The 11958-nt window shown below is 42.0% G+C and overlaps 1 protein-coding gene across 1 annotated transcript; it reads left to right on the top strand.

Annotated features, from left to right (window-relative positions):
• Positions 1 to 2850: 2850 nt before the first annotated feature.
• On the top strand, positions 2851 to 11528 carry LOC116466533 (RNA-binding protein 43). The gene is given in 6 exon segments (XM_058438132.1): positions 2851 to 2996; positions 10445 to 10494; positions 10497 to 10633; positions 10635 to 11112; positions 11115 to 11356; positions 11358 to 11528. Coding segments are annotated over 6 exon segments (1224 nt in total).
• Positions 11529 to 11958: the final 430 nt, after the last annotated feature.

Genomic DNA, 11958 nt, shown 5'->3' with positions numbered 1-11958 from the left:
TCTATGCTTTTAGTTGTTTTTTCTATATGATATGAAGTAGGGGTCCAATTTTATTATTTTTCATGTGGCTATCCAGTTGTCTCAGCATGATTTGTTGAAAAGACTATGCTTTCCCTATTGAATTGGCTTGACACCTTTGAAGAAAATCAGTTGACCATAGAAGTTAGAGTTTATTTCTGGATTCTGAGGTGGGTGCCTTTTTAATTGGTGCCATCTTTCTAACATGATGTGAAGCCTTCAGAGAGCCAAGCTCTGGTTGCGTGGTAAAGCAGCTGATAGCTGTCAGGTGAATTTTGAATTGGAGGGCCTTCAATTTCTCTGGCTATAAAATGAATTTTTGGACAAAAGCTCTGGTGTTATTTACTTATAGGACTGGAAAGAGCCTTCAGGTAATTCTCAGATCCTTAACAGGGCTCCATTTTAACCACTCTTGACAAGGCAATATCTACTCCAAAGCTCCTTTCTCTCTCTTTCTTTTTTTCTTTCTTTCTTTTTTTTTCTTTCTTTTCTTCTTTCTTTCTTTCTTTTTTTCTTTCTTTTCTTTTCTTTCTTTCTTTTCTTCTTTCTTTTCCTCTTTCTTTTTTTCTTTTTCTTTCCTTTTCCTCTTAAAACTTACTTAGTCTGGTTGAAGAGATGAAATTTTACAATGGACACATTTAAATTAGGTGATACATACAATAATACAAATAAAATAGAATGCATTTTTATTTGAGATCAATCACAAATTCAAGGGTAGTGATTTCTCAATTTAGCAAGGTTTTTGAAGTAAGCTGTAAGAAACATAGATACTGGGTATTCATCTTCCAAGGTTCATACTTCCTCTCTCCGTGAATCCTCTCCCTTGAGCTTTATCTGTGGGCCATCCTCATGTGGCCAGCACTCCAACTGCCTCAGCAGTTGGATAGCCTCCTAAATTCAGGCTATCCCTGGATAGCCTCCTAAATTCAGGTTCCAAATGTTTTCCTGGATATTTGCACTAGGATGCCTGCAAATACCAAAGGCCCCAAACAGAAGAGTGATCTTTGACATCTTCTAAGAGGAAACAGATTATGAGTCCTGTGGATTTATCCATTGCCATGGATCTGTCTCATTCACTAGCTTTCCATTCCTCTTGCCTCCACCAGTTCTCCTGAGTTAGTGGAGTCTCCTGACCAGTCTCTTCTCCTGTAGTCTCTTTGTCTTCCAGGTAGGCTGGGTTAGTTTTATTGGAAAATCCAATCTCTAGACCCCCAGATCTTCCTTGCCTATGAAATAAAATTCAAATTTCTTAGCTTAATATTTAAGATCCTTATGTATCTGATCCTCCATTTGCTTTACACGCCTTATATCTAACTTTCTCAGTGTCATCTAAAGGAAGAAAAAAAGCTTTTAAAGATTTAAAGTTAGTTTTATTCAGAAGCCTTACTGGGGACTATAGACTCAGGCCTATAGCCTGGGATCAGCTGTTTAAAGAGGTTCTATGAGGCTGCTCCAGCACAGTATTTCAGCCCAGTGTGCTCAAGCACAGGTGGTGGAGATTCGGTACATGCAAAATCACGTCAGATTTGTTCAGAAATCACATCAAGGTTTGGGTGTAAGAGTACATCTGGTTATAGATTACAGAGGTATAATCACTGACCCTGTCAGACTTTATCTTAAGTGTAGAGAAAGGCAAGGTCTAGGGTCATTTATCTTTTAAGGAATATAGTGACTCAAACAAGAGATTTTGCAGGCAGGGGCATGTTTTGTCTTTTATCTATTCTGTTTTGTCTTTTCAAAGCATCTTTCTGGAGAGTTGCATATCTTCACAGAGTCAGAGACTTTGTGAAATTATTCTGGCAAGCAGAAATGAGCAAACATTGCTTCTTAACATTTGCTACTTTGCCTCACATCAGTGTATGGGTTTTCTCTTCTAACCAAACTAATCTCTTCAGTGTTTGTTCAACGTGCCTTGAGCCTTCCTGCTTTGGGGCTTCTTTTATGCTTTCCTCCCCATGTAGTTTGTCTGCCACTGTCTCTCCCTTCTCCTTATACACATTTCCCCCCTTTTCTTTCCAAGATTCAATGTAAATCCCCTTCTGCTCACTCCAGAGTGAAGTTATAGGTTCAATTCCCAAGACTTAATGGCTTAGTTACCTGGCAGAGATTCAAACCAGCAATCCACGGCCAAATCTAACTTACAAATATGTTTTCTTTTGTCCATATAGTGTTTTATAAAAATGTTCTGGAGAGCTAAGTTATAAGGACGCAAAGGCATAAGAATGATACAATGGACTTTGGGGACTTGTGGGGAGGAGTGGGAGAAGGGCGAGGGTTAAAAGACCACAAATATGCTGTAGTGTATACTGCTCGGTTGATGGGTACACCAAAATCTCACAGATCACTAAAGAACTTACACATGTAACCAAAAACCACCTTTACCCCAATAACTTACAGAAAATAATAAAAATAAATGTTTCGAATTAGTTGGCAACAGTTAGAAACCTGATGTTTCATATTAAAAACGACAGTAACCAGATTTCCAGCCAACTTGGGAAGAATTCATAGCAAGACTCTTTATGCCCAACATGGCAACTACATGCAATTGCTCTATTGAACTGCCCCATGTAGCCAATCTATGTGTATGTGCACCACCCCTATGCATTGTATTCTAGAATGCATTGTATCTCAATCTAGAATCATCTGTAATTATTATATTCTAGAATACATATATCTGCATGTATTGGTGATACAGAGATGCTAAACACGTAATAGTGATGGCAGCAATGGGCTGTCTGGTGTGGCTGCTGCCATCACACTGGCTGCTGCAGGGAGGGCACAGGGAGGTGGACAGCCCCACACCTGCAGCAGACTGCCCTGGGGGCCACCGCGATGGGGCTGGGCTGCGTCGCACCAGGTGAAGGGGAGCTCTGGGTCGTCCCGAGCACCAGGGCCACAGGGGGAGCTTGCAGCAACATTGCCCCTGCCCTGGATGCTGGCCCAGGCCCAGCAAGGACCTGGAGCCCCAACCCCAGGCTGTGAGGGGGCTGGGCCAGGTGCCATGCTCCATGGAGCCAGCAGGAACCAGGGACAAGCGGGAACCCTACCCCTTCTAAGTTGGTGGGGTGGAAGCTCCGCAGTTGCATCTGCAGCTGCCCAAGCTGTGGCTGCAACCCAGGCACCCCGTGCTTCTGGGAGCCGAGAGTAGGCAGGAACCCTGTTCTCCTGAGCAGGGCTGCAGCCCCCCAAGTCCTGGCTGCGGATCTGGGCCTCCTCCTTCACAAAGTAGGCAGGAGTCCCCCACCCTGGTGCAGCTGCTGCTGTTCAAGCTGGGGCTGTAGATCCAGGCATCTCTGCACTCTTAGGGGGCCTCAAAGGCCCCACTTGCCCTTGCAGACTCTGAGGTGCCTGTTCCAGCTGCCTGGCCTCCCCCTACTCCTGGAGCCCACTCCAGTCTCTGAGTGGAGTTGGGGCCAAGCCCAGCCACTGTCACAGCCCAGCTGGGTATGTGCACCCACAGGGCAGTGCTGACATGCCAGCCCACTGCTGCCGTGGCCCCTCAGGACTTTGGTAATAGAGGAGCATGGGAGGGGAAGTTGAGGGGGTTGAGGACAGCTGGGACCTGGCCTGCAGGTGCCCCTTGGTGCCAGCAGCCTGGGTGCCATGGATGGTCATGGGAGGCAGACAGCCTCCTGGGCAGAAGGTGGGGGGGGGCGGGGGGGGCAGAGAAGCACCACCTTCAGGCCAGGGCAGACCTGAAGCCTGGGAACTGAGCTGCGAGCCCTGTGTACTGGAGGGGGAACTCATGGTGCTTTTTGCTGGGCCTGCCCATGGCTGCCCATGGATGAGTCAGCACATACTTCCCCTCCTCTGATGCCCATAAAAGCCTCCGGCTCAGCCAGAGCAGAGCAGAGGTCAGAGAGGATGGAGAGATGATGAGAGGACCAGCTGCAGAAAGGAGTTATCCTCTCTGCTGATAACTGGAGATGACTGGACAACCAGCATCAGAGAGGAGCTATCCTCTCTGCTAAGAGCTTCAGGGACCTGCAGAGAGTCAGGAATACCAGCTGTAGAAAGTAGCAACCCTCTCCAGGGACTCCTCTCTGCTGAGAGCTGAACACTTGGTGGGATGACCTGCCTACAGATAGGAGCTAACACTGCGGGTCTCCTCTGAGCTGTTCTAACACTTAATAAAGCTCCTCTTCATCTTGTTTACCCTCCTCTTGTCTGTGTACCTCAGTCTTCCTGGACACAGGACAAGAACTCAAGCAAAGGCCACAGAGGTTTCTGGCCAGAAAATCAACACCCCAAAGATCTTGTAACAATAGCACCTGGTACAAATATATAATAGCACCTGGAAGAATTCTACAATGCATTGTGTCTTGTAACTGGGCCTCCACCTTCCCCATCCAGCCCCTGTGGAAATCTGACTGGGCAGTCAATCTTACAGAGGCTTATGACCACTTCTTCTTTGTCTTGAACTGTTAAATCATTCTTCTGTTCCTCTTCACTCCTTGTATTTGTAATCTACTAAATAAATGCACTAAGATTATTTTAACCTCCCATCCCTTGCTCAAAACATCCTACGCCTTGCTCAAAAGGCTTCGAGGTAATTTTTTAAAGACCTATGCATAAAAAAGAAGAGAAATTCAAATAAAGAAACAAGACCAAAGACTCAGGAGAATGTAATAAATGCAGTTGCTGTGATTTTTTGTGTAAAGGGAAAAGAAAGCTAAGATATATTTTATTTCAAGGAGAACCAAATCAGCAAGCTGAACGGACAAAAACCTCACTGAGCAGGGTTCTGGTTTTATTATTTATTCATTGAATGTGACTGGTTTTTATTTTTAAGTGACATTTTCTTTCAAATAAAATAATTTGGGGCTTTTGATAAGGTCATCGTAATGGAAATTAAGTCTTCCATTTTATTTCTGTTGATTTTAAAAATAACTATAAGGGTCCACAGTTGGTTAACATTTATTGCTTTTTATTTTTAGAAGTTGGCAAAGAGATCCATAACTATTTTTCCACCAGCAGTTTCCAGGTTTTCTGTGTCTTCTCCTCATGAAGTTTCCCAGCATGAATTGTAGGGAAATGTCCCTTTTGTGACCATTTCCCAATATGTTCCCATATTTTCCAGTGTTTCATCATTAATATGAGGTGAGGCGGTTCTACCATCCATTTTAAGCTTTTCATTAGTCAAATCCTGAACCTTGGCATACTTTCTGTCACAGACTCCAAAGTATCTTCTTAAACTAAAGATTTTCAGAGGAAACCTCTATGGGATTCTAAATCATTATAATCTTTATTATCATCAGTGTAAGCACTTCATAAGGGAAAATACAATCTTGGACTGAAGGAAAGAAAGCTCTTAAGATTTATTTTAAAATCCAAGAAGCTCTGGCAAAGGCCTTAGAAGCCACAGACACTCTTCTCACCTAAAATATTTGACTGTTATTCTCACACTGACATGGGTTGGGAACATGGAGTCTTCCTTTTGACCCACGGACCTAGAAACATACATACTTAGTAACTAAGAGTACTTTTGGAACATCTGGTACCACCACTGTTGATATTTTTCTTTCAATTTACTGCCTTTTTTGAACTACAAAAAAATTTTTAGGAAGCAGCTTTACATGCCTACTCTCAAAGGAAGACCGATATTCCTAGCCTAAAATTGAACATTATTGAGATATTCAATGCAATGAAACACACCGATGTTACTCAGTTCTATCTAGGTCCTCCTGCCTAGCTGACTGTCTGCTCTTTCTGTACAACAGGGGATAGAATTGGTGTTAGAGAAGTACTAAATATGTAAAAGTGCAAAACAGTGTCACATATTAATTCAGAGGGATTAAAAGCGAACCAAAAAAGAGTAACGGTTTGCCCTGGGATGTGATGTTATTTAGGCACCCCATGGGGGTCACCCGAGGTCATTTCAGGCAGTGGCACAAGCCCCACAGTTTGACAGTCCCTGGACAAAAGATGTACATCCTGCCCCCTGTAATATATTTTAGGAACAGTTGGTGAAAGATTTGATTCTTCAGTTAAAAGGAAATTGGCATCAGTAAGCTTCTAGAAAAATCTCCACTGGTTGAAGTGTTCACATGAAACAGGCTCTTTTAAGGAAGATGTTACAGCATTGCGCAGGTCAGACTGCTGTCATTTTCCTGTCTCCTTCATTTTTCTCCGCAATCCCCCTCTCTCTCTTCTTCCTCCTCTCCCTTATTCTCCTCCTTCTCACTTCTTGTTAGACAGCTTCACAAAACAGTCACCTGTGGGAGTGTGGTTTTGATCATTAAGTGTCGGAGCAGACACACTTCAGAGGTCTCCAGGGCATGGCTTGTAATTCCCAACTTAGTTTACTAAGTTCTGTGATATTCTTAGTTAGGGCCACAGAGAAGCTCTCAGCAACAATGTCTGATTAGGGTTATTTTTTAAATACTCTATCACACCACAGCTTTTACCCCCACCCTACTCCCTACCCCTTAAAGAAAGCTAGAGTCGGGTATATACCCAAAGGACTATAAATCATGCTGCTATAAAGACACATGCACACGTATGTTTATTGCGGCACTATTCACAATAGCAAAGAGTTGGAACCAACCCAAATGCCCAACAACGATAGACTGGATTAAGAAAATGTGGCACATATACACCATGGAATACTATGCAGCCATAAAAAATGATGAATTCATGTCCTTTGTAGGGACATGGATGAAACTGGAAAACATCATTCTCAGTAAACTATCGCAAGGACAAAAAACCAAACACCGCATGTTCTCACTCATAGGTGGGAATTGAACAATGAGAACTCACGGGCACAGGAAGGGGAACATCACACTCTGGGGACTGTTGTGGGGTTGGGGGAGGGGGGAGGGACAGCATTAGGAGATATACCTAATGCTAAATGAGGAGTTAATGGGTGCAGGAAATCAACATGGCACATGGATACATATGTAACAAACCTGCACATTGTGCACATGTACCCTAAAACCTAAATTATAATAAAAAAAAAACTATGAGAAAAAAATAATAATAATAAAAAAAAGAAAGCTAGAGTCTAAGGAATTAGATTGGGGCATTGAACTACAGGTCTGCAGGAAAACTTTTGCATGAGCAAAGCTAATGAATGTGTGCTCAGTGATTTCTGAAACGCAGGTGATGATTTTTGTCCCCAAACAGAATTTCAGCTTTTAAGACTTTGTGCGCTTTGTTTATTCAATTAGTTGCAGGTTTAGCATCATTTTAAAGAAGGAACTTGCATTAAAAAAAGAAAAAGATCTAGTCCACATTTGTGGGATTTTCTGCTTGGCTCTACCTGTGTCTCCTTCTTTTGAGAATGGCTCTGTTAAACCTTATTTCCCTGGTTGCTGTAGGAGCCACTGTTTTATACTCTAGTACCCTCTTTTCTGCTGACTGCTAGTTTATCCAGAGGTGAGTACCTGACTCCAACAAGGTCAACTGAAGCCCTTCTCTGGGATCAGATTCTTGAATGTGGGGCCCTAAAGATTGAGATTTTCTTTCTCCAGGGACTGAAGTTGTGAAAGGTGAAGCTTGAGAGTTGCCGTGGCCAAGTTTTCCTCCTTATAGGAAAAGTCAGTGAGCCAGGAATTGAAGTTGACAGGCAGAAAGAGTTAAGTGTCTTGGCTGCATCTGAGCCCCTGAGTACATCCTTTCCAAGACTCTGCTTCCTCCCTGCCATTCTTACTGCCTAGCTGTTATGTGAAATATCAAAATAGCCCATCTAAATTTCCCTTTTTTGCTTAGGGATTTTCATACTGGGATTCATTCATCTATAACCAAAAAAGTCCTGATAAGTAACAAATGATCATTATATAATTGAGTCTCATTCAACACTAGCACGAGCAAAGAAAAAATATAAGCATAGGTCAGGAAATTAGCTTACGACACCTCAGACTCTGATCCGCACAACAGCACTAATGAGGTAAGTAATAACCTGGCCCTGTTTCATAGATTAAGAACTGGGCCCTAAGAGGTAAGGGCACACACCCGAGGTCACGTTGCTGTGTATTGTGTAATTTGGGACCCAACAGCAAGACATTTTATTTTTCCCTCAAACACATTCTTTTGGTCTAAGCTTAAAAGCCACATCTTCCCAAAGCCTTTAGAATTCCTGGACCACATGAATTGCTCTGTCTATAGGCTTTCCTAGCATCCTCTCTTTCCCCTTTGATAGCATTTTATCCCTGGTTTAAGCGATTGTTAAACAGTCCCTCTTCCACATGAGACAGTAGTCTCTGTGAAGGCAGGAACCCTGTCTATCCTGTGCACTCTTGCCCCTCGTGTGGCATGTGCTTAGTATACCTAAATGGTGACTGAATGGATGAATAATAGCACACAAGATTGGCAGCAATGTTCCTGTGTTTAAAGCAATCAAGGTATTGGAACATATCTTCTAATTTTAATTCTTTGGTTTTTGCAGTGTTCAGCATTTGCTGTTGTAATCATATATGTAGCATTTAGACTTGTAGCTTTGGGGGCAGAAATGCTCATAGATGAAGTACCAGGAACTCCACTGTTTCCCTGGCTTTCCTTCCTTTGGGCTGGGGATTTTAATAAACTGTTAGTCACAGAACCATCCCCAATTCCCCTCGGAACACACACTAGAACAATGAGATGGAGAACCGAGCAGCACTACTCAGGAGCTTAACTCAAGGTCATCAGATGGTAGTTTTGGAGTGACCATTTGTAACTTCATGCTGCTCAGTTTCCCCAGAATTGTATTGTTCACTCTGCCTTTAATTCTGGGAGCTCTCTAAAGCCTTTCCAATACATTTCTTTCTTCCTTTCTTTCTTATTAACTTTGGTTTGCTAAAACAGGTTTCTGTCACATGTATTCAAGATTCTGTAGCAATACATGAGCTAAGACCAGGCTGAAGATGAGAAAACAGAGGACAGCAAGTATTTCAGACCATTGCATAAATCACTGATGGGCTTTACCATCCCTTGGGCATTTGCAGTTTAGAAGAGAACTTGGATGACGGTAGGGCATCTCCAATTTTTGAATTGTGTAGGGAAGGTTGGAAAAGAGGGAGAAGAGAAGTTACGTGGCAGGATGGGAGAAGGCTGGAATGGGAGAAGCCTGGGCAGCGTAAGCACAAACCCTTGAAAGATCAATAACATTTGTTAGAGGTGGGACTAGTAGAAGCAGCCTTCTCTTGTTGGATTTACTGGGTTTTCTCCTTATTGACTAAACCTTGTGTAGGGTCACTTCTTCAACCCCTTGCCCAAAGCTACTTTGCTTTTCACCTAAATTTTTATGTCATATTCAGCAGCGACAGATTTTCATAAATTATATTAGTTGTATTAAACTCATTATTAAAAAACACTGTGAATGCCCACGTGGATGGATTATAAGCCACCAGTTAAATCTTCAATGGACACAAAAACCTAAGGATTTTGGGAAAATAAAAGTATATATACTCGGATAATTAAAAGAGAGATCGATATGGCTGGAGAGGTAAATTAGGGTCCAATGCAAGATGGCTATATGAAAACCATATGAGGTATGGGGTTTGTGGGAGATAATCAAATCTCCAAGTTGAGAATGAGGGGTAAGATGGAGATTCAGATACGTGCTGCATTGCCAATGAAGCCAAATTGTAGAATGCAGTTTAGACTGGAAATCGAAATGGTCTTTATTATATTCTAACCCTTTAACTGGACTTTGGAGCCTAAACTTGGGAAGAGTTGACTTGGTAGAGTGGACAGAGCCACCAGTTGGATAGAAGATTGCACCTGACCTCACCCTTGTCAAGCCCAAGAATACACACGTGCTTGCTGGAGTTCTGGCATATAGGAAGAGAGAAGGCCAAAGAAAGCAGAGGCCAATAATTGGTGTTCTGCCATCCTTGTCAGATCAGTTACTCCTGGAAAGAAGGGCTAAAGGTTTTCCTCCAACCTTCATTCCTTTGGGGAACATCCTTTTTCTTCAATTTACAATTATAAGGGGTGGGATTAATGAGCATAATCCCGCTATATGGAAGTTAGATCTTAAATTTCTCTTCTTTAGAAATAATGCCCAGAGGGAGTTAGTCAAAAATAAGATTCCACACCCCCAGCCAAAAAAAAAAAAAAAAAAAAAAGAAAGACTCACTTAAAGGCTTGGACATGCTACTACAGCCATTGGTATGGATAAAACTTCTGGTCCTTTGGAGCTCTCTACTCCCAATATGCCCAGTATGGTAATACTTGAACATTTGACGCATGGCAAGTCCCCATGGGATGTCCTCTTAACACTGGACTGGTGGCAACCCTCTTCCGGGTCCCCTCTCTGCAGCAGAGAGCTTTCTTCTTTGGCTTATTAAACTTTCGCTCCAACCTCACCCTTGGTATCCACACTCCTTAACTTTCTTGGTAGTGAAACAGAGAACTTCTGGGTGGTTTCTTGGGCTGCTGGCTATGAGAGACTGCTACGTTGTGGTGCATTGGCAAAACTGTAACATTTTGGTGCGCTGGCCAGAAGTGGAAACATCCAAAGGGCATCAGTTTTGAATGTCAAGGAATCCAAAGCTTTGAAAGAACAGTTGTAGTTGCTGGTCTTCCGTTTGGCCTCTTTAGTGATCAATTATTGGCCATATTAGTGAAAAGGCACTTTCAAGATATTAAGAGTGAGGGTGGAGATGTTGAAGATGTGATATATCCAACAAGAATCCCAGGGAGTTGCATCTGTAATATGCAAAGAAAAAAAAGTTGCAGAGAATGTCATCAGATACAAGAAATGCCAGCTAACAAGGAAGGCTGGACATGCTGAACTCACAGTCTCTCATTTTAGTGACAAGATCTTCAGCTCTGTAAATGCTATCCTTGATCTTTCTGTTTTTGGAAGTGAAGTTACTCTAGAAATTCTGGTAATGAACCTGAAAAAGAAATTCCCAACTTTAAGCTTTAGTCCTTTGGAAGCCAGTGGAAGAGTCTCCATGGAAGGATCATTTCTAGCTGTCAAAGAGGCTCAAATAATCTTTGCAAGTAAAAGTAAGTTCTCTTTTATTAAAAAAAAAAGACAAATTTTACCAGTGAGGGGGGTAAAGTAGAATAAATAGAGCCCCCAGAGGAATGTACAGAGAGGCAATAACTCTTTGGAGTCAGTCGGGACCTTAGTACGTGAGACTACTAGAAGTGGAGAAATACTTCGCTCAACGCAGATGTTTTTCTTTACCTGAAACAGAAATGTGGATTTTTTGAAAATGCACTGAACAAATTCCATATTCTGAGTCAGAAGAGAGTGGACGGTGAAATGACCACAGTTTGTCTAAAAAGTACTCAAGCTGGTTCTCAACCAAACAATCCAAAACATGTAAATGAGCTCATTGAGGAATGGTCACATGCTCTTCATTTAGAGCTTAGAAAAGAGACATTTATTCTGGGGGGAAAAAAAGGAAAATAGAGAGAAAATCATTAAATGGGCATATGAACAATTAAGTCTGAGATATCTTGGAGTCCTAATTAACCTTTATAGGACTCACATTGACATTCTAGGATCTTCTTCTGACACTTACCTATTTTTAAAAGGGGTCATGAAATTAATAGGGCAAAAGGTTAGTTAATAAAGTCTCAGCAATATAGTGATAAGGGCTACATTCTCTTGCTGAGCAGTGACCGTGGCCATGAGTGAGGCTATCTTTACACACCTTATTTCATTAATCCTTATGATCACCCTTCATGGTCAGTGTTTACTATCCTCATGTTATAGTGGAAGAAACTAGCATTTGGAGAAGTTAAAACACTTTTCTGAAGTTATCCAGTTGACAAGGAATGAGGCTGAGACTCAGCCTGGTCTATTTGATTACAAAGATATCATCCCAAGATATTGTCTAAGGAATAAAACTTTGAAAAAAACTCACCAAAACCCTTGAAAGAATCTTACCTTCTCTGTAACTTCAAATGATTAGAAAAAAAGTAGCCTTAACATATGAGAAGTTTGGAAGATGGCTATTATGCCATGGGCAATTTCTTAACATTTACAGTTTGTGTTTA

The sequence above is a fragment of the Hylobates moloch genome, unplaced genomic scaffold (assembly GCF_009828535.3).
Source record: "Hylobates moloch isolate HMO894 unplaced genomic scaffold, HMol_V3 SCAFFOLD_4, whole genome shotgun sequence".
Taxonomy (NCBI): Eukaryota; Metazoa; Chordata; class Mammalia; order Primates; family Hylobatidae; genus Hylobates; species Hylobates moloch.
The sequence above is the reverse complement of the archived record's forward strand: the minus strand, read 5'-3'. Positions and strand labels throughout refer to the sequence as shown.